The sequence below is a fragment of the Nesoenas mayeri genome (genome assembly GCF_963082525.1).
Source record: "Nesoenas mayeri genome assembly, chromosome: 1".
Classification (NCBI taxonomy): Eukaryota; Metazoa; Chordata; class Aves; order Columbiformes; family Columbidae; genus Nesoenas; species Nesoenas mayeri.
The window spans coordinates 201,266,112-201,290,067 of record NC_137541.1 but is presented as its reverse complement, the minus strand read 5'-3'; the positions used below and the strand labels follow the sequence as shown (position 1 = coordinate 201,290,067).

General features: G+C 45.1%; 2 protein-coding genes across 3 annotated transcripts in view; one reads left to right on the top strand and one right to left on the bottom strand.

The window, feature by feature from the left end:
- The window catches only part of CEP57 (centrosomal protein 57), a 29,051-nt gene extending 26,858 nt beyond the window's left edge, over window positions 1–2,193 (top strand). Inside the window, exons 12-13 of one of the 2 annotated variants that reach the window (XR_013922348.1) lie at window positions 341–646; window positions 1,732–1,866. The gene's annotated coding sequence lies outside the window, so the exon portion shown is untranslated. Of the gene's footprint in view, window positions 1–340; window positions 647–1,731; window positions 1,867–2,146 lie in introns of those variants that run through there. The other variant, XR_013922347.1, reaches the window with a different exon arrangement.
- The window catches only part of MTMR2 (myotubularin related protein 2), a gene marked incomplete at its 5' end in the record, with an annotated part of 64,755 nt that overhangs the window by 2,847 nt on the left and 37,952 nt on the right, over window positions 1–23,956 (bottom strand). The window contains 11 exons of the mRNA XM_080347684.1: window positions 54–167; window positions 1,713–1,805; window positions 3,375–3,581; window positions 4,457–4,642; window positions 6,733–6,921; window positions 7,720–7,869; window positions 16,417–16,500; window positions 17,152–17,253; window positions 19,243–19,353; window positions 19,531–19,625; window positions 23,132–23,207. Of these exons, the coding sequence (XP_080203810.1) occupies window positions 54–167; window positions 1,713–1,805; window positions 3,375–3,581; window positions 4,457–4,642; window positions 6,733–6,921; window positions 7,720–7,869; window positions 16,417–16,500; window positions 17,152–17,253; window positions 19,243–19,353; window positions 19,531–19,625; window positions 23,132–23,207 (1,407 nt within the window). The remainder of the gene's footprint in view (window positions 1–53; window positions 168–1,712; window positions 1,806–3,374; window positions 3,582–4,456; window positions 4,643–6,732; window positions 6,922–7,719; window positions 7,870–16,416; window positions 16,501–17,151; window positions 17,254–19,242; window positions 19,354–19,530; window positions 19,626–23,131; window positions 23,208–23,956) is intronic.

Genomic DNA, 23,956 nt, shown 5'->3' with positions numbered 1-23,956 from the left:
TCCCGCAGTACCTGGCCCGCTGAAGCAATGCCGGCCCCGTGCCTCCCCCTTACCTCCTTCACCCTCTGCTGCTCGCTGCTGCACAGGAACGTCCCGAACAAACAGCTGTACAGGTGATCCAGGATGGTTATCAGGAAGTACTCGTTGAACTCAAATGCTGTAGGAAACTTCAGACAGAACCAGAAAATTAGGTTGGGATTTTAAGACAGGAACTGCAAGTAAACTTCCTCCTGCTTTGTGGTCTTGGTGAGGAGTTGGCCTCACTTCTTTGTTTCAAAAGCAGGATCTGTCTCTGTTCTTTCCCTGGCAGAATATTCAGGATCATATATTTTCCTTCCAGGAGAAAGAGTTTCTCTCTTGGAAAGCTGCTTCACATGTGCAGAGAGGAATTTTGAGCAAAAGCCAGAAGTCGGAAGGGTTTGACCGCTGTGTTTATACACGCTGGGTGCTGCTCCAAGTGGAAGCTTGCTCTGCTCTGCCTGCCCCTCACACCGGACCACGCAAGGAGAAGGCAAACAAAGGGCTGAAGCATATGTGAAATACTGCATAAAACAAAATGGGAAATTTCCTGGGGTCAAAAGTAAAGGTTCTGTGTGTGTGACACAGCAGGGAGGCACCACAAAACACAGCTCAGCGGGAGGAGCAGGTGTGTGGGCAGGGGCTGTGTTTGCTGTTGATATTCCATCCAGAAACAACCAGACCCAAGACAGGGAGAACTGAAGCTCCACCAAGGGACACTAAGAACATGTGCAGTGAACTGCCAAGACACGCTGGGGCTGTGGAGAGGAGAGCAGGAACTGCAAACTGCCCTTCTCTTCCCAGGCTGCCCCAGCTGTGACATCCCAAGCTCGCCAGCTGCGGGTCAGCCTGCCTGGACAGCACGATGAAAGTGACTTTACTGACTCCCTTTCTCTGCTTGGATACAGCGCAGCTGCATGTATAGTGACAGCTTTTCCATTTCACCTGTTTTAATCCATGACGAGCCTCACTTTTTCAGTAAGCTGCCTGACCACAGCTGACATTTGCCATGTGACACTTTCTGTGTCACAGCACACACAAAAAACCTTCCAGGTGCTGCATACCTGGGGAGAAGCCTCCCAACCATAGGGGATTTCTCCCAAACTGTGCCTCTGCCATGCCTGGTCTGAAGCGAGGCACTCAGCTCTGTACGCCATGTACGAATCAGGAGCAGACTGGTTGCCTTCAGAAGTTAGAACGGATCAAATGTACACCTTGCTGTGGGTGGTTATAGGATCAGCTGGAGCGCAGGACAAAGGGATCTGCCCACGTGCACCGCGCTACAGACTGACGTGAGCAGCTCATGTCACTCGTGCTTCTGAAGGCAGAGTGGGCTGCTGAGCGTGGCTGGGGTGTCTGTTCCTGCCTGTGACAAATGCAAGGCAGCTGTCCCCTGCGTCAGGGTGGGGCAAGCTGCTTCTCACAAGCTCACATTTGTTATAGCAGCACACAGGTAAGCAGCACCCGCTAACCAGCTGATCTGACTCAAGCTGACGTTGTGGCCTTCCTGTACATGTGCATGTTGAGGGTGTTTGCTAAATAGACTCCCAAGAAACTTGTTGCCAGACTGAAAATGAGCAGAAGCCCAGGATGGTGAGCCCATGCAGGTCAGCTTGGAAATTACTCCCGTGGCCGGACACCATGCCATGTCATGGTACAGTGGCTTTGTGGACACGTGTCACGCAGCAATTTACCTGTCTTGTCATTTGCCAGACACAGTCGATGAACTGGAGGAAGACAGGAGAGCGATCCGCGTCTGCGTGATTCTTATCTCCATGGCCAACCCTCTGAAACAGAGCAGGACAAAGAACAAGTCACATGGGGTTTCGTGGGGAAACTGCCGGGGTCAGCGCTCAGTCACTCCTCAGTCACCCCAGCCGTTACCAAGAGCTTTAAGAAGGCTGAAATGAGTCCTGGTTTTGCTTTGTTCACATCAGTGAATAAAAGAGTAAAGGACAGCTACTCCCTTTGTCTTTGAAGTGAAATTTCTTTATGGGGATATTTTCATGCTAAATTAAAAGAGAAGTTGTTGGAGTAGAAGCTCCAGATGCTATGCTGGCATGGATTTCAGCTAATAGCTAAAGTTCAGAAGGAAAAAAAATGAGAATGCTTTCTGCTTTGGTTGCAGCTGTCGTCCTGGCTACTTCAGTAGTACAGCGTGTTAGCTCTGAGCGGTACCTACAGGCACAGCACGCGGCGATAACCGTCACACAACACCTCGCAGCCTCCAGGCGCTGAACAAACACTGTCCCAGCACATCTCCCGCCACCTCCTGAGAGGCAGCGATGGAAGTGTCCCCAGAAACGGCCTCCAACCCTGACCGTGCTGTGTGGCCAAGATACGTGAGGCTTGATTCCTTATAGCTATATAGTACATTAGTGGCTATATATCACGCAGGAGCTCTAAATACTGTACACAGAAGGAACAAGAACATATAAGTCACAAAGATCCCTACCTCTTCCATAATACTGTTCTCCCCTCACCAAAGGAAACCAATATCATTATCTTCTTTGTATAGACAGGGAACCTAAAATGCTCATAATTCACACACCAGATAACAGTTTTGCTGCAGCAGAAGGTCAGTTGCTTAGTGCCTCTGTTTCCTACCTTCCTCAGTGCATTTGACGACACAGCCCACCACTGCACGTGCTGTAAACAGACCTTGTTCTAGCCCCTGCCGAAATTAAACAGCCACAAAAGAAGAGCTACAAGCAAACCAAAACTGGAGCAGAGACTGAAAGAATACTACTGAAGGACCAAACCATAACAAACTGCTGTGTCACGAGTCCCCAAAGCTGCCTCTCTGCCACCTCTAGGGACATAATCACGAGCTACTCTTGGTCCAGTCTCAAAGTGTTGATCTTTTGCTTGAACAATTAAAAGGCTCCCCAAAAATAAAATGGGCCTGAAGAAAATGTGAGGTCAAGGCCATAACCAAATTCCCCAGCCTCTTCAGCACTAAGGCATTTGTTAGATTATGGTATCCAAGCAGTCTCAGAAAATGGATTGAACTGGAAAGACCAAAAATACCCTATTGGTCTCTGCCAGCTCACAGCAGAAATGCCTGTTCTGAACCCAAAGCACACTGCTAGCTCAAGCCTGAGCAGGGGAACACAACATATCAGTCAGGCACCTGAGAGATTTAATACCACCTGTTCCTCATATGGAACCAATACCACCTCCAGGGAAGTTAAGAGATGACTAAAATTATAGGCAGAAAACAGTAGCAGCAGCATTCACCTTTCTTTTGTGAGTTCAACTGGGAGACTTCTCACAGAAAAAGCTGAACTCCTTTGAAATCCTTCAAGGTGGATAGCAACTTTCTGCTCAGTGCCTTCCAAGGGCTAGTGACTCACCAGCTGAAATCTGTGGCCAAAGCTCAGCCACTCCTTCTCCACCAGCACTTCAAAGCCCCTGATGGTTCGGTAGTAGCCATCCAACATGAGCAGTGACAGGGAGGTGAGCTGGGCTGTTCGGTCCCAGCCATCACTGCAGTGCACAACCACAGACGTCTTTCCCGATTCCACCTTGTCGGCGATCCGAAGGGCTCCAGCCAGAATGAGCTGGGGCAAGAAAACAAAACAAAACACCAACAAGTTACAAAATCTCTCTGGAACACAAACTACAAATGAAAAATGGCTTGTGACAACACAGGACAAAGCAAGGGCTCCATCTGCCTCGAGGAGAATGGTAAATCAGTTCCAACTACTTTATAACTAGGACAGCAAATTGGTGAACACATTTTTTTGTTCCAGCAAGATGACAACACATCTAAACTGTAGCATAGGCACAACTCTAGAAAAGCCCCTGCATTAAGCTCAGTCCTTGGACAGACCAGGATTTAAATGCAGGAGTGTTCCATGTCTGAATACGAACACAAAATGGCCATCAGCTTGCAATGGGCCCTTTCTGTATTAGCAGGAAGGCAATGTAAGCTGGATGTTTTTAGGAAAGAAAAAGCTTAATTTGAAAACCAACATTTGTAGAAGCTGAAGCATTTTGCCCTGCTCATTCTAGTTCTGCTTGGATTCCTGACAGGCTGATGGGGCACAAACTCCCAACATCTGCTGGTCTGGACCAGGCAGCGATCACAGGACATCGAGGATCCCTGAGCCAAGAGCTTGGCAACTCTGGGACTCCTGTGCTCTGACCAGAGCTTTCACACTTATACATTCCCCAGGAACATGCTTCACTTCCAAAACACCATCTTTCAGTATTTCAACGCCCTCTCTTGCCCTTCTTCCCATCTCCTCAAAATTGCCCATTCCAAGAAATTGTGGTTTAGTTGTTTTCAAATTAAAAACAAATATTAAGCCTTTAAATTTCTCACTAATTGAAAATCCAGCACTGGAGTTAGCTCTTGATACATCTCCCACTGAACAGACTGGTAGGGACTTGTGGTTACTCAGCCACATGCAGTGGGTGCAGACATACCCACCTTGATATGCTCCAGCCAGTGAGTTGACTCTAAGTTAGACAGCCAGTGAGTCTCCTCGATATTGGGATACACAATCTCTTTCAGTTTTCTCAGTGATTCTCTCATAACATGAATATTGTGAATGTCCAGGAACACTAATTCTGCATTCTGGTAGGCATCCTCACTCTCATAGCCACCTCCTTTAGCCTGAAGAACAAAATCCACATAAAGATCATAAAGCAAAAACCTATTTTATATTTTATCACAATCGTTTGTCCTGAGTAAATATCAGCTGACAAAATACCAGTCATTGTGCTATCTAAAGCAGGCAGAAAACATTAGATTTATCTTACAATTGGGAACAAACATGTACATCCACACACTTTGTGTCTCTTTCCTGCAACAGTAATGAATGCTATAATTTTTACCAAAGAATATCACATTACAAGCCTTCTTTTTCTCTGTAATTATCATTTATCCCCATTCAAGCTGCTGGCTCATTAGATTGACTATTCTGTCATTTACAAATTTACCATACTATTAGAGAGGAGTATATCCCACACAATAATTGCCTCTCCTAAGTAGCACAGAAGACAGATTAGGAAAAAACAAAAGAAAAAAGAAATCAGCTTTAGTGCAACAAAGCAGTTCTGCCATTAAAATGGAGTGACGGAATAGGACATAACAGCAGGAAGAACACAGCAACACTCCTAGATATTAAAGATGCCCAGCATTTTGAAATAAAAGATCACGATGCCTGATTTTTGGAAGTGCTGAGCAACTGCTGTCCCATCAGGGTTAACTGGGACAGTTCTTTCAGCCATGTGAAGTGAAAACCGGTGATGCACAAGACCCACAGTGCTCGAGTCTGACCTCAGTACTACTCTGATTTTTCCCTTCCGATCTCATTTCACGTCACAGATTGATCCAAATGGACCTTCCATAGTCACGCTGATATCTACTGATAACAGTGCAGGTGTAAAAGTCTTCTAGAGAATCACAGTATCACAGTATGTTTGGGATTGGAAGGGACCTCAAAAGATCATCTAGTCCAATCCCCCTGCTGGAGCAGGAACGCCTAGGTGAGGTTGCACAGGAACATGTCCAGGTGGGTCTTGAATGTCTCCAGAGAAGGAGACTCCACAACCCCCCTGGGCAGCCTGTTCCAGTGTCTGTCACCCTTACTGAGAAGAAGTTTTTTCTCAAATTTAAGTGGAACCTCTTGTGTTCCAGCTTGATCCCATTACCCCTTGTCCTACCATTGTTTGCCAACGAGAAGAGCCTGGCTCCATCCTCATGGCACTCACCCTTTATATATTTTTAAACATTAATAAGGCCACCCCTCAGTCTCCTCTTCTCCAAACTAAAGAGACCCAGCTCCCTCAGCCTTTCCTCATAAGGGAGGTGCTCCACTCCCTTAATCATCTTGGTTGCCCTACGCTGGACCCTCTCCAGCAGTTCCCTGTCCTTCTTGAACTGAGGGGCCCAGAACTGGACACAATATTCCAGATGGGGTCTCACCAGGGCAGAGTAGAGGGGAAGGAGGACCTCTCTTGATCTACTAACCACCCCCCTTCTAATACATCCTAGGATGCCATTGGCCTTCCTGGCCACAAGGGCACAGTGCTGGCTCATGGTCATCCTGTTGTCCACCAGGATCCCCAGGTCCCTTTCCCCTACACTGCTCTCTAATATGTAATTTCCCAACCGATACTGGAACCTGGGGTTGTTCCTGCCCAGATGCAGGACTCTACACTTTTCCTTGTTAAATTTCATTAGGTTATTCCCCACCCAACTCTCCAGCCTGTCTAGGTCTCGCTGGATGGCAGCACAGCCTTCTGGCGTGTCAGCCACTCCTCCCAGCTTAGTGTCATCAGCAAACTTGCTGATAGTACACTCTATTCCCTCGTCTAAGTCGTTAATGAATATATTGAATAATACTGGCCCCAGTACTGACCCCTGAGGTACTCCACTAGATACTGGTCTCCAACTAGACTCCGCACCATTGACTACCACTCTCTGGCTTCTCTCCTTAAGCCAGTTTGTAACCCACCTCACTACTCTATTGTCTAGACCACACCTCCGCAACTTAGCAACTAGGATGCTGTGGGAGATTGTGTCAAAGGCTTTACTGAAGTCAAGGTAGACCACATCCACAGCTCTGCCATCATCCATCCACCTTGTAACATTGCACATGAATTTCGTCATAGCAGAAAAGGAATACTTTGAAATGGGGGTGGGAAATGTGCTCTAAATGATTACGTTCCTGACTCTTGACAGAGGGAAAAGCACCTGACCTTATTGGCTACAGCATTCACACTGGGCCTTGCATCAAAGATGAAGATTTTATGGGACTGAGCATTAGAATCCATGATGGCTTGAAGGTACTTTTCATCTTCCTTGCTTCGTTTGCCGCTCACTCCCACCATTGGCTGGCTACAGCGAGTGATCGTCGCTTGACTTTCTGGGTGAATCCATGACAAAACCTTCAGAAACAGATGAAAAAGAAGAGAAGGAAAAGTGAGATTCATTAAACCAGTGAAGTGTTTTACCTGTAATTGCTTGTGCTGGAATCCTGACATGTATTAGCTGGTTTCAGAAAGCTGGATCCTATTACATCATGATTAAATGAAAAAAACTCTTCTGTCCTTACTCATTCACTCTGGTGGCATTTCCCAAAGTTTGAACAAACAAGAGGTGACCGACTAGGTTTAAATCTGACTCCTAAATATGATGGAGACTGTTTACTCACTGTTGTGTGAGTCACAAACACACCTTCTCGCTCTGCAGTCATTTGGCTCTGCCTCATTCTACATTACACCATGTAAAAATGAAGCACTACAGGAAAAGACTGAATTTTCTATAGGCTTATTTTTCAGTTAGCACTGAACTAATCATAACAATGTGTTTTGTCTTAATTTAATAACAATTTCCACCAAGAATATCACTAAGTACTCCTCTGTCCTGAAAGTCAGAGTAGGCCAGATGACTGTAAACAATCTAATAGGGTTTGTTTGTGTTTCCTGAAAACCGAACTGAGATTCGGCCTGGGTAGCGCTAAGTTATCTTATCTTCTCATTTTGGTTTAGTCTACATCTCTTTCACAACAGTAGTTTCAGCAGATAATGCTGCTTTCTAACTCCTCAGACATGTCGCTGTCACTTTTATTAGCCACTGACCATTTATTTGCTCCCTGGAATCCACTCAGCCTGATCTCGGCATTATTTATGGCCCAAAGGTATGTAACAACTCCACATCAAAGTGGCTTCTTTTGTCACACTCACTGGTATGCGTCCTCTTGATCTGAAAGATGCTACTCTCTTTAATTCTTCATCGGGAATGTTTACGGGCACAGCTAGAATGGCAGGGTATGTATCACACAGCTCATAGCGCTCATTCATCTTGGTCAGCCTCCAGCTTTCATTGGGAATCCCCTGAAGAGGAAACCACAGCAGGTTAGCAAATGAGACCTCAGCACAGTTAAACCTCCAGACCTGAAATTCAAGACAACTTCTGTTAATGAAGGACATTTAGGGCTGGAACTTCATTATCTTGGTAACTTGCATTTCACACCTCTACCCAGAGAGGCAGATGTTTTGCTCAGGTCACCGAAGAACAGGAAAACTAGAAGTCTGCAGGCAGGCTCACCTACGGCAAGGGAACTGTGGAGGCTACCGATGTTGCAACCACGTTAGAGATGCTCTCAGGGGAATCACCTGTACCTCCTGGTCCCATCACAGCGCTTACAGGAGAGCCGGGAGCAGGACATAACGGGTGACCCACAGCCCTCACTCCTCTCTCAGCACTTGGCTCAGATGTGGTGGGTGGAAACTGACTATGGAAAGCAAAGTTACCAGATGGGATGGAGGGGAAGACAGAAGGGAGAACTGGCAGTAAAACACCCCCAAAAAAATAAATCTGTTTTGAGCCTTGTTTAGTGTTTGTGGCACAGCTGTGCAATCTCCTAAAAACACCAGAAACCTAGTAAGTGTTATGTCTCTAGCTGTGTGACTGTTTGTGATATGGACAGTGATGTGTAACTCCCATGTTCCTCTCAGACCAAGCTCTATGGCTGTACTGGTCTGACTTGGGCTGGAAGAGCAGGGAAGGAACCTCCACACGCACATCACCTAGCTCAGCGTGCTCTGATTGGGAAGCAACTCAACAGCTTCCCAGAGAAAAACCTCCAGGTAACACCAGAAGCACAATGGAGGTGGTCCTGCCAACCTGCAGACTTAATGTGACTGACGCTGGGAGTCAACAGATGAGAACAGTGATGTTGCTGCCACGTGCCTGCAAGGAGAAGTTTAAAGACTTGGTGCAGCCGGGGCAGACACCAACACAAAGCATCTCTGAGGGGAAGGCAGATCTACTACAGCTCCTGTGAGCAGTGAACATGGCCAGACTGTTAAGCACGGAGTCTGATTTAGAGGAACACCAATCAGTTCTTAAAGCAATACATGATTTTGTTCTTGCCCTTCGTTTGAAGGAGGGTGGTGGGACACTGATTACTGCTGTTGCAGCTCCCTCGGGAAACAAATAACGACTCTAACGCAAGTCAGACGAGCTATGGCAATGAGGGTTGACCCATGCAGACTGCAGTCAGGTCCCGGCCACCGCAGTGAGTCACGCTGCCAGAACAGGCCATGGTTAGAAATATGAGGGGGGGGCACACCTGTCTAACACCAGTCACATCCTGCTTGTGAACCACCCCAGGGCCCTCCCTGGGATGGAAATGTTACAACAAGGAATCAGCAGAGCTGCCAAGATCACGAGTACCCAAAGGAGAGCTATTTTCAGCACTGTTTGGAGCCAAAGAAGTGGCAGAAACAGGCGTCAAACAGTGTGTATCCACAGTCCAAGCTTACTGACGGGTAAAACATGCTCAGAGGTCTACTTGCTGTACACAGCAAGGATGGAATCTCCTGGATCCACCAGCTCTGCTGTCAACCAGGGAACAGCAAGACTCATGCTCTTAGGTGTCCACCAGCTGTGATCAAACTGGTTACTACCTGGAAGTGAACTAATGGCAAATGATTGAATTGTTCTCAGTGCTGTCTTAGTAAGTACTGCAGTGTATTCAGCAGCAATGCTTGGAGACCTCACCTCTCCCAAATCTGAATTAGAACTCTGCTGTTGGCACGCTAATAGCAAGGAAAGTGGGAGCTCAGAAGCAGCTACACGGAAGAAGAGCTCCTTTTTGTTCAACCCTACAGCTCTGCTAGCACTCACTACGAAGATTAAGCTGTCACTGAAAATCATCCTCGTCACTGCATGGGGCAGAACAGGTTAAGAACATGCTGCTCAGCCCAGAACCAGTATCTCTGAAGTTCCAAGTCTGATACCCTGACAAATTCAAATGAAATCTTTCCTCCACAACAGCCCAGACCAGGAAAATCCATGACGATTCCTCAAAGAAAGAAAAGCTGCTGCTTATCAGCATTCAAATTTCCTTTGAATCACAGGGAATGTCTGCTTTCCCCAGCACAGGAGCCCTGAATCACAGCACCATCCAGAGGGCCTTGGATTCAGTTCCTAAGGACTCACAGCAGGCAGAAATAAGCGAAGCAGGCTAGAAAAGGAGCTGAATTCGCATCTTCCCAGGACATTTGCCATGATGAAGTGTGCCTTGTGCATTTATTCATGCTCCTTCAGATTTGCGCTCTCTGCAGCTGGAATCAATAGGAAGAGCTAAACATGATATAAAGCACATTGGTATTTCCTCATGTAAGATACATTTCAGTGCTTCCTGGAAAACTGTAAGCACCCAACAGCCCACTATCAGACCAACGCAAGTGTTACAGATGTAACCTAAGAAGCCTCTGCAGGCTCAGGAGCAGCTCGGGGAGCCCCTGCCCATGCACCTGCAGCACGAACCCCGGCTTGTCTCGCTAGCAACAGGGGTGATGGCCTTGAACCTGCCAGGGAACGTGGCTGCTGGTGTCCAAGTTAGTGACCAGAGCATGCAGCCCCAACCAGTGCACAAGGTCTGTCTTCTCCAGATACACTAACACCACTAGTAGATCCCGATTTCAGGGGAACTCACATGTTTGGTTGTTGGCAGAGGGCAAAGTCATAGACTCACAGAATCATTGTGGTTGGAAGAGACCCTGAGGATCATCAAGTCCAACTATAACCTAGCTCTAGCACTAAACCATGTGCCTAGGAGCCTCATCTATACATCTTTTAAACACCTCCAGGGATGGTGACTCCACCACTTCCCTGGGCAGCCTTTTCCAATGCCTGACAACCCTTTCCAGGAAGAAATGCTTCCTGATATCCAATCTAAACCTCCCCGATGCAACTTGAAGCCATTTCCTCTTGTCCTATCACTTGCTACTTGGGAGAAGAGACCAACACCCTCCATGCTACAACCTCCTTTCAGGTAGTTGCAGACAGCAATAAGGTCTCCCCTCAGCCTCCTTTTCTGCAGGCTGAACAGCCCCAGTTCCCTCAGCTGCTCATCAGACTTGTGCTCCAGGCCCCTCACCAGTCTCATCATGCTCCTCTGAACGCTCTCCAGTGAGGAAGGCAACATGGCCATATCTACAGTTGTAAATCAAATGTGGCCATGACTGCTCTCACCGAGACCAGCTGGCACAGGCCACCTCACATTCATACTATTAAATTCCTTTATCCTCAAAATGGCAGTTTGTCCAGACTGCCCACTGGTGATCAGATTCTGAAATGTGCCCAACTTTGCGATGTTTGGCCAGCTGGCCTTGCAGCCCTCTCTCCTCTCTGCTCCAGAAGGGCCCGACTGTCTCTTCCAGGTCCCAGCTCTGATGTGGCCCAAGTGCACAACCATGGCTCAGACTGCCAAGGACGCTGCAGAGCCATGAGAAACAGCTGTGTGAAAATACATGGACAGACAAGAAATGTAAAATTGCAGAGAGACGAACAGGATCGTTGAGATGGGGATCACTGGTAGCTAAAGATTTCAAGGGAAAACAACATCATGAAATAGTATGAAGTCCCAAAGGAAAAAACTGTGAGTCTAGTAGGCAGTCACTGGTGAGGGCCAACAGCCAGGTCACCTGTGTGTTGGTGTTGACATGACCGGTGGGGAACAGCAACAACAACCCAATGGAGGGAGGTGCAGATGCTGATCCTTCTCTGACCAGTGCCTGCCTGGCCAGAAAAGTCTCTTCAGATGCCTTCTCAGAGATGGTGAGTAGTAATGCTCAGCCTAGTAGCTAGTTAAGTCCCTGTCATCTTTTTTGTCTGTTAGCCAGTAAATAACTGCTTTATACTTCACCCTGCATGCAGCCTGCTGGCAGAGTGTTTGTGCACAGCCGAAGATGCCCAAACACTCAGGAGAGGGGCAGTAACCGCCTGGACTGAAGCTATGCCCGGAACTTGCAATAGAGGTGCCTCAGTGCTTGAGAACATTCCTTATGACTGGATTATCTGACCATGGAGATGCAGCCTTTGTGTCGCCTCCACACACAAACTAGACTTGTTTTCCCTCTGGACAGTCATTCATGCCTTATTTCAATGACCTGTGCTCAGTTATCACTTGACCTACGCACATTGTAGGTACATACAAAATGTGGGTAAGTTTAGCAACCGTGCCTTAAACTGATACTGGCAAGAGTGTGGGAGAGGAGTGACGCTGTCCCACTCTCCCTTCACAGCTTTGCCAACACACCAAGTGCTGCCTTGTGGCTCCTGCCATTTGCAAACTGGGCATCATGCAGCATCTTTCTTTTGAGGAGAGACTGAGAGCTGGGTCTGTTCAGCCTGCAGAAGAGAAGGCTGAGAGGGGACCTTATTTATGCTTACAAATACCTCAAGGGTGGGTGTCAAGAGGATGGGACCAGACTCTTTTCGGTGGTGTCTGTTCAGGGGCAACGGGCACAGACTGAAGCATATGAGGTTCCATGTAAACATGAGGAGAAAGTTCTTTACTTTGAGGGTGCCAGAGCCCTGGAACAGGCTGCCCAGAGAGGTTGTGGAATCTCCTTCTCTGGAGACATTCAAACCCACCTGGACAGATTCCTGTGTGATCTGCTCTGGTGACCCTACTTTAGCAGGTGGGTTGGACTAGATGATCTCCAGAGGTCCCTTCCAACCCCAAACATTCTGTGATAGACAAAGGAGTTTCTTTGTTTGCAGGGAAAAGCTGTTGAAGACACAGCAGTGTGGCACTGAAACCACCACCTTACAAAGCACATGTTTAAGCTAAAGCACATGGGGATCTTTCACTGACAGGAAAAAGATAGTTTCCTTGCTGGAATTACACAGAGTCAGATCTCTCTCAGGGATCCAGTGGACCAATTCTGAGCTCAGCCATGCGTGTGCACCCTCAGCTGCCATGGACATGGCAGGAGGGTCCAGAGGTACCACCAGCTGTGCCTCTCAAACTCGGTTTGAGCCATGAGATACCAAGAGGCTGAGCACATGAGCTCTGGCGCATCCCTGCACCAACACCAGACACAGCTGCCAGAGCCAAGCTGGTCCCTCTGCCATTTTCTCAGCCCAGGTTGTGCCCCCTCAGCACAAGAGAGCTGGGATCCACATTGCAGTAGAGAGGTACCTACTATAAGCAGGACCTCAATTAAACCATGGAGCATCCAGCAGTTCAGTTCTCATTTTAATCCCCTCAGTTACACCCAACAATCCACTGCAGGATGCTGTTCTCACGCTCCATCTTTCCCACTCTGCTCGTACGCTAATGCTGGGCACTTCTTTTATCCTCTAAACAGGTCAGCCCCTCTTCTGAATTATTAATTTCGGTATGTTTTCTCTGAGCCTATACTGTGGCTCCCTAGTACATATGACCAGAGCACAAGATTAGACAGGAATGACATCTGCAGGGAAACATCACACATTTCCAGCTTCACAACGCCTTGTAATATTTCCCAAATGTTCCCCACCTTGTCAAGGAAAATGAAAACTTCAAGTTACTCCAAAGGCATCTCAAGGCCCTTTGGTTTCAACTGAGTCTTATTCACTTTGCAACTCCGTTTCATACTCTGCCAGTCTGTGTGTAATAAAAATCAGAGAGTAATTTCAGTTTTAAATTTCATTTGCCACATGTGATTCCATTTACTGACTAAATCCCAAATCTCTCTGCGTTCCTTTTGTTCTCTACAGGTTGTTTATTACTCCCCATAGCTTTACAGAAACACAGATTTTTAATAAGTTACATATTTCCATATTTCCCAAGCACACTAACACAGAAGTCAGAGGTTTACTGGATATCTTTCCTAACTGCTACAATCTCTATCACATCAACACACTTATATTAATCTGAAAAAATATTATAATAAATAAATCACACCACAGGCAAACTTCCCATACATACCAGTGTAGACATAGATCTTCCCATGGATCTTACTCTAAAGGTCTTTTCTGGATGCCTGGTAGTCGGTTTCTACTTCTGCTTCGCTCCCCTCTCTCCATGTTCCTGCTCCCTCAGGGCAATGACTGGCCTGGCCTAAGATGCACCAAGTTAGTGTCTGGCCATATGGAGCTGCTTATGCCCTAGGCCAGATCTTCTCTAACAGTTTTTAAACCGATTCCAAGAGGTCTTGCAGATAGTGCATATGTCCTGCTTTTCTGTTTCTGATCACAAATCACACCGTCAACGACAGGTAATCTCATTATCTGATTCAATGATGCCAGTTTTGTTTCACTGTTAACGAATCCCTGTTGCCATTTCAGGACATAATCCTGATTTACTGTAGTATTTGTTACTGCTTTAACGGAACCTGGTTGGATTAAGAAAAAAGGCTACGACATTCACACAGATAAACTGAACATCTATAGTTATAAATGCTGCAATTAAATAAACAGACTGAAATACCTAGAAGTTTTGGAGGGGACATAAAGCTTCATCCTGCAGGACCTAAATCAACTCTAATGAAAGGGATGAAGTTCTCTTCCTGGCCAGATCACAAAATAAACATCTACTGTAGTATGGTTTGCCTCTTCTTCAGCAGCTGGCATTGGTCACTTCTGCAGATAAGCTACTGGAACAGATGGATTGTGTGATCTGGAATGGGAATGACTGTGTCCCATCACGGGTAAAATTCAGATAGGCCATGGCTGCAAAAAGTCCTGGTTTTGATTGATTTTTGCAGTTACCAATGTAAGCAAATGACTGGGGGCTTCCACATATGGACATGAGTGTGGTTTCTTGACATAAAAGCAGTCAAGCTAAGTTTTTCCTGAGTGCTCAAAAACGATACAAAAGCAGGTAATGACAAAAGAAGTACACGCTGCAGCAATGTCTCAATCATAATATACTTTACACACAACGGTGCTACCTCATGTGACCACAAGCAAACACATCATGGTCCAGAGGCCCATTTTCTTTACAGAAAGGCCAAGGAGAGCTGCAAATCACATGCATGTAAATATATGTAAGCTTTCACTGTGTAACCAAGCTCCTACCAACTTTAAGGTACAACCAATTACAATATAAAAAGTAATATGGATAAAAAAGCTTGTATTCTAAAAACAGACATGCCAGCATTAAAAAATTGCAATAATTTACTTTGAAATTCTCAAGGGTCACCCTTCCTTCTTTCCAGGTATTGTAAAAAAGCCTTGTGTACTTAACCTTTTTTAAGTGAGGATTGGCTAAGTGAATGCTGTGCTTGTCAATGGAGTTTATTTTGACAGCACACGTATTCTTTAGTCTTTACTCCAAAGTTCTCAGTCCTATAAAGAAACATCTTTCCTACACATCTTGGGTTGCAGATTCTTCTTTATAAACAGATAATTCCTTTAATTTAACTACCAAGAGAGAGGTAAATTCTAAACAAAGCAATAAGCACTGCATTATCTGGTCTTATTAGTCAAAGTTGTCCTTAGATACAATGTGTGTCGTTGATTACAAATGACTGGAGTTTGTCTCTAATAGGAGACATACACGTTTTTGCAATGAAGACAGCGGAGGCAAGATACATCTCACTTTCAATTAGCAGCCTGGAAGCCTGCAATATATCTCAGGCAGCTATTTTTGGAGGGAACAAATCACCCCCAACAGTGAAGCAGTCTCTCCCCATCTGTTAATGACAGGCCTAGAAAACCAATTTAGAAGGCATGCCCAGCTTTTAGAAGACTAAAGCTAGGAAAATTAATCCCTTCCTTAGGTTTTGGATGTCAGGAATTAGATGAACAACTAGGCTAGGACAGATATCTTGTTTTGGTCTGTTTTATGGGAAAGACCCAAATAAATCTTTAAATTACATGCCCGTAAATTTCTTGATTTTACAAAGGAAAATTTGTTTTATCCAGGCAGACCTGAATGAGACAAAAGTTTACTGTGTCCAGAGCAAAACTGTCACCAAATTGTGCTGTTTCCTCAACTTGAGAATATTATGACAAGAGTGATTTAATTATAAAAACCAAAATTCCTCCATCTTCTCCACTAGGGAGGACCACTCCAGTTTTTATTGCAGTATTCCTAATTGTCAGCCTCCCACTTAACACCTTTGACTGGTTTATTCCGGACACGCTACAACTGTCTGTTCCAAGCTATGGTTAATCACAATACCCTCTAGGTTGACCCCTATGCTGATTCCCCAAGAAAATGAAAGCATTCTACATGTATTTTTTTTTCCTTCCAAGTTCCTGTTTGAGATATCTCACAGAAAACTGTGAAGAATTAAAACTGATACAAACAAAAGCTGAGGTGTGAAGCTCAACAATGGGATGTCTGTACCCACAAATGCACCCTCTGTTCCTCACTGCCAGCAGCGGCTGATGAAGCCAGAGCACTAATTTTTTCTACCAAAGCCTAAAATCAGCTCTCTGCAGCCTGAGTGATCTCCATCAGTGGATGTTACTGTCTCTGAAACTGTACTGTCATCAATCACTGCAATGTGAGAACGATGTCCTAACCCAGTCTGCACAACATTTGTAAGCGGGATCATTCTCTGTTCCATACAACCTGTAATTATATTGCTGCACAAAGCCTCACTTCTGAAGAGCAGAGTGGACGAGGAAGGACATGGCACAGTACCTACCTGTCTCTTGTACTCCCAAGTGGGGTCATACACCTTCCATCCATTTTCTGGGAAAACCTCTTTGTACTCAAATGCAAAAAGTGGCTGAAAGAAAGAAAATTTACCATTAAGAGCCCACTTAGAGTCCATTTCCAGGATGTTTGAGATCTCAAATAGTACGTTATGACTTGTTCTTTTTTTCCCACTACACTGCTTTTCTTCTAGGGCTTTGTGAAAAAAAATTAACATGCTCGCATACCCCTGATCTTTCTTGTCTATTACCTGGTACTTCAGGGACAAAAGAGTCTCTTATTAAAGAGAGAAATAAAAGACTATTTGGGCAAGAATGCTTTTACATATTAAGCACTGAATCCTTTCAAGCAGTATTTGAAGCAACAACTGGAGTGTCATAACACCACAGAGACAACGAACTGCAATCCAGATTTGGGGCAGTGCTGTCACCATTAGCTGTAAACCTCCGATGGATGCCACTGTGTTTTGAATACCTTCCCTCTGTTATATGGATGTATCGGTAAGTCATTCTCCACGCATCTCTCACAAAGCAGACCTTTCCTGTTTTCTATACAATCTAAAATCCCACAGAATTAATTCTAAAACCGATTTTAGAAAAACAGCATTTCTCCCCCTTCAACTAAATGCACCTCATGTGAATACTGTACCAGGTAGATGAGACTAAACAAAACGGCCTACTGCCACTTTGTGTCTTTTGGTGAAAACTGAAAAGAAAATACTTACCAGATTATTTGAAACTGGGAAAGCATATTTCATTAGGTTCTCAAATATGGACCGTCTAGTTCTCCCTTCAGGTTTATGAGCAAACCGCAAGTTTCGAATATCCTAAGAAAAAAAGAGGGAGATCAAACTTCAGATTTCCGAACCAATTCAAAATCCAAAGACAATCCAAAAGTCAGCATTCAAAACAGGGTCACATCTCAATGCTCTTTCTAGTACTGACTTAATGTTGTACTTTGAACACTGTTATAGTGCAACTCAAGGTTTCAGTGGTTGTCTGCAGCCCCCAACAAAGCCTGTCACAACTGCAGAGGAGCAGAGGATGTGCACAAGCGCACCTGACGCAGCATCTTCCCTTCACGTGAAGCCGCCTACCTGCTGAAAGTCTAAGGGAGAGCATCACTCAGGGACAAACCACCGCTGATCAGCAGCTGGAAGGGACTTGTCTCACCAAGTAGAGCTCCATAGAGCTACTGCACACAGGGAGCCCAAGTCCCGCCAGTTTGGTGCAAAGCAACTACTGCCATCTCCGTGTAAAGCTTTCATCTCTCAGAGCACTCAAAAGGATGTCTTGAAACTGAGAACTCCACCACTTTACACAGCAGCACAGTTTCCACAAAGAGTGGTAACCCATGACCTCCTTTCCATACTCATCTACAAAATCAAATTTCAAAACTAAATAAAGCATCTCTAAGGTGCCAAGATTTTCCAGCCAAGCCTACAACTCAAACACTTCTAGTAAACAGTTTAAAAGGCACCAGCAGGAAATAAACTATCAAGTTCAAGCATATGAACATGGTATAGCAAGTGAGAGAATGAAACAAACAGCTACAGACTTCACTGTCTCGCAAGACTGAGAGAAGGTAACTGGTCTCAGAGAACATTTCAGGATGCATAAGCTGTATCTGTACTGCTCTGTTACCACACTAAACTGTTGTGCATATCCTAGGCCAAGCAGGCTGGCATATATATATATACTGTATAAGGGCAATATACCTATTGTACAGTTTGTCCCTGGGTTTCCCACCCAGTGAAATAATGTAGTTCAGTCCAAACTTGATCGCGTGTGCAAATTTGCATATAGGCAAAATGGCTGAGGACTAGGAATCCAGATCAAAACATGGAACAAATCAGCCTGCCAGCAGAAGCACCCCTGCATTAGCCAGGGAGATCACAGCTGCAGCAGGAGGAGGGAGCAGCTGGATGATCTGGTACAGATTTTACCAACAGCTCTTGACTCAGCACGCCCACAGCTTGAGAGTCTGAGTAGCTTCCCAGTGCCTCAAGATCACAGCGGCAACCAGAGTAGTTTGGGACTCATTTTCATTCCAACTGCCCTTATCCAGAAAACAGCATCCTCTCAGCCCCGAGAGGGCTCTGACGAGAGCTGTGAGCAGTCCAAGACCTACAAGGTTCAGAATCCAGCTCTCCCCACACAGCTACCATGAGAAGAAGAAGGGCTGTGCCCTGGTCAACAGCATAGGTGTGCATTTAGGACTGGAGACGGTGGCGTTATCTACCCTGTGGGTCTACAGTAAGCAGACATGAGGAGGTGAATGGTTAATTTTTACTGAAGTTTGCACTTCCAGTGTTCCCAAGGGCTCTCGAGAGGCACGTGTGAAATATGAACTGCCTTGAAAGAACAGCCTCTAGGGGGACTGAAGGCTACTTGCTAGTTCCTCACCACCAAGCACAGCAGCACATGAACACCAGCTAACGATATAGGGGAAAACGTGCCCCTTTCTTGCTCTTGAAACATGAGTGAAAGGCATCTTGTGAAATGGATGTGTGAAAGGCACAATTACCGGAGTCTTCCTGTGACAGCCCAGTGTGCAGCCCTGAGAACTGCAGGCCTAGGCTTCCACTGTAAGGAAAATACATTACTTGCACAAAGCCTGAATAAAGGTTTGGATCTTGTCTTGAACCAGTGGAGCTGGAGAATCCTGAAAATTACTTCTAAAATCAGATGTTTTTTGAAGCATGTGAAGCCAGACTGACTGAAACGTTTTGCAGAATTTCCTACAGTACTACAGAGAAAACCTTTTAAAATCTATGTTCCCCTTCCCCTATTGTAAAAAACACAGATAAGTTTACCTTGCATACAATCTCCAGTCCGTACGAATTCTCACCGCGACTGGAAGCACCTCCAATTTTCTCCACTCTGTTGATCACACCTAAAGATGCATCTAGGACAAAAGGAGGGTCCTGTAGACAGTTGAAATTTGTGAGTTTAAAAAGGGGAGGGGGAAAAGTCCCCAGCTCCTGCTCCCTTACGTTTATATTCCCAAACATATAACTGTGATTCACACAGAATTACTCTCAAACACCATCCAGGTCTAAAGATTGAATAGCCAACAAAAGCAGATGATTTCAAAAGCTTACCCGTTCCATGCTTTTAAAATACAGTCTATAATTGGTTACAGTAAGGGTTCCTCTGATTGCTCCAGTGAAGGGGCAGATGTAAGTAACATCCTTAGCTTAAAAAAAAAAAGAAAAAAAAAGGTTGTTAATTTCATTGTTAATTGATGGGAGTAAAATTATGACAACAACAACATTTGGGGGTTCTACTTTTAAGGTTGTGAAATGAAAACAAGTTTAATCTGAGTTTCTAGCCTAGAGCTAACATGAAAGTTTCAGTTCTGTGGAAAAGGTAAGAGCTTGGGTATAAACTAGGCAAGTACCATCACCTGGAATCCTGTATTTGCACAGAACTGTTACCCCTGCAAAAATGCCAGGATTTGGCTGCAAACTCTTTACTCTTACTGAGTAATGCATTGCCAGTAGCTGAAAACACCATGCAAAAAAAAGGAGGAGATGACTCCTGCCTGGATGCACAGACTTGAAGCTGATAACAATCTGCATAAAAACTAAGGATCTTCATTAAGCTGGTTTCATCACCAAGGACAGGAGAAGGCAGTTCTACATGTGGCTTTTAGGATACCCAGGTCCCCGTGCACACCCTTGTACACAGAGTCAGCCCCGGGATGCAGGTCCTCATGCTGAAAGCCAGCAGAGCTACAGCAATTTCATAGAAACATAGAACACTTTGGGTTGGGAGGACCTTCAAAGGTCATCTAGTCCAAGCCTCTGCCATGAGCAGGGACATCTTCACCCAGATCAGGTTGCTTAGAGCCCCATCCAGCCTGGCCTGGGATGTCTCCAGGGATGGGGCATCTACCACCCCTCTGGGAAACCTGGGCCAGGGTTTCACCGTTCAGTGTAAAAAATTTCTTCCTCATGTCTGGCCTGAATCTCCCCTCCTTTAGTTTAAAACCATTGCCCCTTGTTCTTTGACAACAGGCCCTGCTTCCAGCAGCCAGGAATCTGTGTAGCACCCAGCTGCCACTGATTTTAAGTCTGAAGTCAGCGATCAAGTTACTCTGCAACAGTGCAATTATTTTCGAGGCTGAGTGACGGTGACTCAAAACAGTCCCCTTCTTAAAAGTCCTCAGACATTTCTCACTTGTTCCAGCAAAAGGCAAGAGGTGCTGCTGGTTTTCCACACCAAACACCTCCTCTAACTGCCCTTCTGTTTTACCTCAATTAACAATGCCAACATCTAAATAATTCCCTTGCCCTCTGTCGCCAGGCAGTGACCCATCACGTCTTCTGTCACTGAAGGGCAATGGTTTACGCTACCACCGTCAAGTAACAAGACCCCTCAGACACACAGAGGTGCTTTCAGGAGGAGACCCTCTGACCAGAGCTGCCAGACCCATGAAAGAATCTTCTGGAGCATCTTAACCTCAAGCCTCCAAACCCAATGGGATACATTTTGTGAGGGCTGTGTGAAGCTAGGAGGACAGGTGGCTCCGAGCCAGGTGACAGTCACCACACACAAGAGGCATGAGGCTACGGGGGTGTCAGGATGAAGACCTGAATTTTTTCTACCTTTATTGCATGAGATTTAGCCCGAAGGGAGGGAAGAAGAGAGGCTGCCTTACTGCAGGGCACTGGCAGCTCATATAATGAAATCATCCTCACGTTAGCTCTGCTTCTGCATAGTCTGCACCGATTCTTGAGATTCAGATATGGAGAAGGATCCTTAAAATATCAGGACTGACTAATTCAGAGCAAAATATGAAGCACAGAATTTTTAGTTAAAAATAGCTAAATAAAAATATATAGCTACTCACTAGCAATTTCATTATTTATTTATTTTAATTTACATGTGTTCGTTGGAAGAATAATTAAACACAGAATGCTCCTAGCCAGTTCTAATTAAAACAAGTGTTTCATTACTGGCTGATCATTAACCACTTCTTTTCAAAGACTAGTTTGACAGAGGTTTGAAAGCAGACTAATGAAGCACAACAAGGTAAGGGCAGCCTGCCTGGTTCTTCCACAAGAGTTCCTATTATTCAAAATGTAATTTCAAAATGTTTAAAAAAAACCCCAGAATCTACTAATAAGAGAAGTGTGCATTTACATCTGCAAAGGAACAGGATTCCTAGGTAAAGAAGAAAGGTGCTAGAAAAATGTTTTCCAGGTAAGGAATCCCAGGCATGATCTCAAACATTGGCCTTGCCAGCTTGTAAGGCACATCACCTTTACATTTGCATTTTATTAGCTTGGTTTCCTAAGGAAACAATTTTACTTAATTACACTGCACATGTACCCACATGCATGACTTATCTGACCTTAACCCTACCACGGCAGTATGATTTCAGCAGTCTCTATCCAATAAATAGGGATTGTCAAGGCATTACAATGCTTCATTGTTTGTGAGAACAGACGCCAGGTATAACAGAGAGGTTCTACTAGTGCTGCTACTACGGGAAAGTCTAATAAGCTCAGTCTTTGGTAGATATAAGAGAATCCATATGGTGAAAACTTACTGGAAACCAAGATTTACTAATTCCCCTGCTTATGGAATTCCTGTCTTTTATAGGGCAAATCTTACCCTAGATTATTGGGTTGGCTGAAATAATTTTTCTTCCTTTCCCTGTAAAATACAAAGAGAATTACATTTGCCTTTCTTGACTCTTTTAACAGGAAATAATTATTGCTGATGAATGATAAAGATTTCCTTTTTGCTACCTTTAACTTCTTGTTGGACCAGAGAGCTGCTGCCTGGCCTAATCCAAAAGCCACCCAGTCTTACTGACTTACGTGGCTCAGCACATCACTGCCAGCAGACAAAATACTGATAACTCTGATCTTTAAACCATTCCCAGGAAGCCTTTGAAATATACTATTTCTGTCAGAGCCAACTGTGTTAGATGCCCGTCTGCAGTGCACGGCTGGAGCACAAGTTCGGAGTCCTTAGGAAAGGCGTAGAAAAAAGGACTGAGTACCAAGATGGGATTTTTTTTCTAGGGTGTTTTGTTGTTGTTGGGTTTTTTTGGTGAGGTATTTTCAGGGTTTGATTGCTTGATTGACTTTATTTTTAGCACAGAAATTGCACTCTTTCATATCATTTTAAGAGGAAGGCAACATGTTAAACTAGTGAATGCAAAATGTTCCATAGAAAATTAATCAAGAAGGTTACTCAGACTTTCAGACTGGAGTGCATTGGCAAACCTGATGCATGGCAGTGTGTCTGAATAGAAAAAAAGAAAAAAAACCCCATCCCCATATCCCAGTATGTTCTCTGCAACAGCGCTGTACCCTCTCCTGCAGCCTGTGACAGAGATGCAACACACAATGGTGCTGTGTCAGCCTAACAAGCTACCCTGTGGCAAGGACAACTGGAAACAGTCCATCCCTGTCCTCCCAGGAGGCAGCAAATGCAAAGCTGTACAACCGATCTCAATGCTCATGCTAAGATACGTTGAATTGCCTCGTATTTGCTACATGCTAAGACGAGAAGTATAGTTACCGTGGCTCGTGTGGTGTGTAATAACTTGATTAATGAAACAGCCTGATCATGGTTCTCAAAACATCAGTAACTTGCTGTTGTTGGTTAATGATGGCCAAGATGTTTTGCTCTATGGATATTTTATTTGGTCAGCAAACAATAAGGAATTTCCTTTTCACATACCCATGTCTTTAATGGTTTCTCCTGGCAGCAAAGGTGGCTCTTCCATTTCAGCCAATTTATTAGTCTCCCTCAGGACCTAGGCAAAAGACAGAGGCAGAAAAAGAAATCTTTAAATTTTCACAAACCAAGAAGTTTACACTCACCTGCAATGGGTCAGCAATAGCTGGGACAACAAATATTCAAAGCTCCTCAGGTACTGCCTAGTGCCTCAGCTCCCGAAAGCTCAACACAAAGTGCAGCTCTCCCGCACACCTCTGGGCCAGGCAGGAGCATTCAGCCAAACTGCCCAGTTACATACAGAACTCAAGGGACTTGCTCCTTTCCCAGCTGACGTGATCAACTATTACCATGATGCTACCAGCTATCAAGTAGAACAATCTCTAGTTTACACAGAGGAAAAAGGACACCATGTCACATCACTGTCTTCAATGAGCGTCCAATAACCGCAAAGCTCCTGGTTCAGCTCAGTACAAGTGACTTGTTACAAAAGCTGCATTTTGATAGGTATGTATAGGAGGTACAGTTTCTTTTTTTTTTGGCTACCAAATGACCCCTCCTCCACTTTCCCTTGGGTTTAAGTGATACCACAGGGCATTACTTCTCACAGATACAATTGCATTTACTCAAAGGTTTTCACAGGAACGGCTGCTACCACGAGCAGATGGACATTTTAGGAAAGCACAGCTCTAACTATGAAAGCCTATCCTGAGGTCCAAACCTATAGTACGAATTAGAGGAGAAGAGCACATGTGGCCAAGATTAAGACCAAGTCTACGTGGCCAAAGACAGACGGATTTAATCATATTGCCCATGCTTCGAACCTGC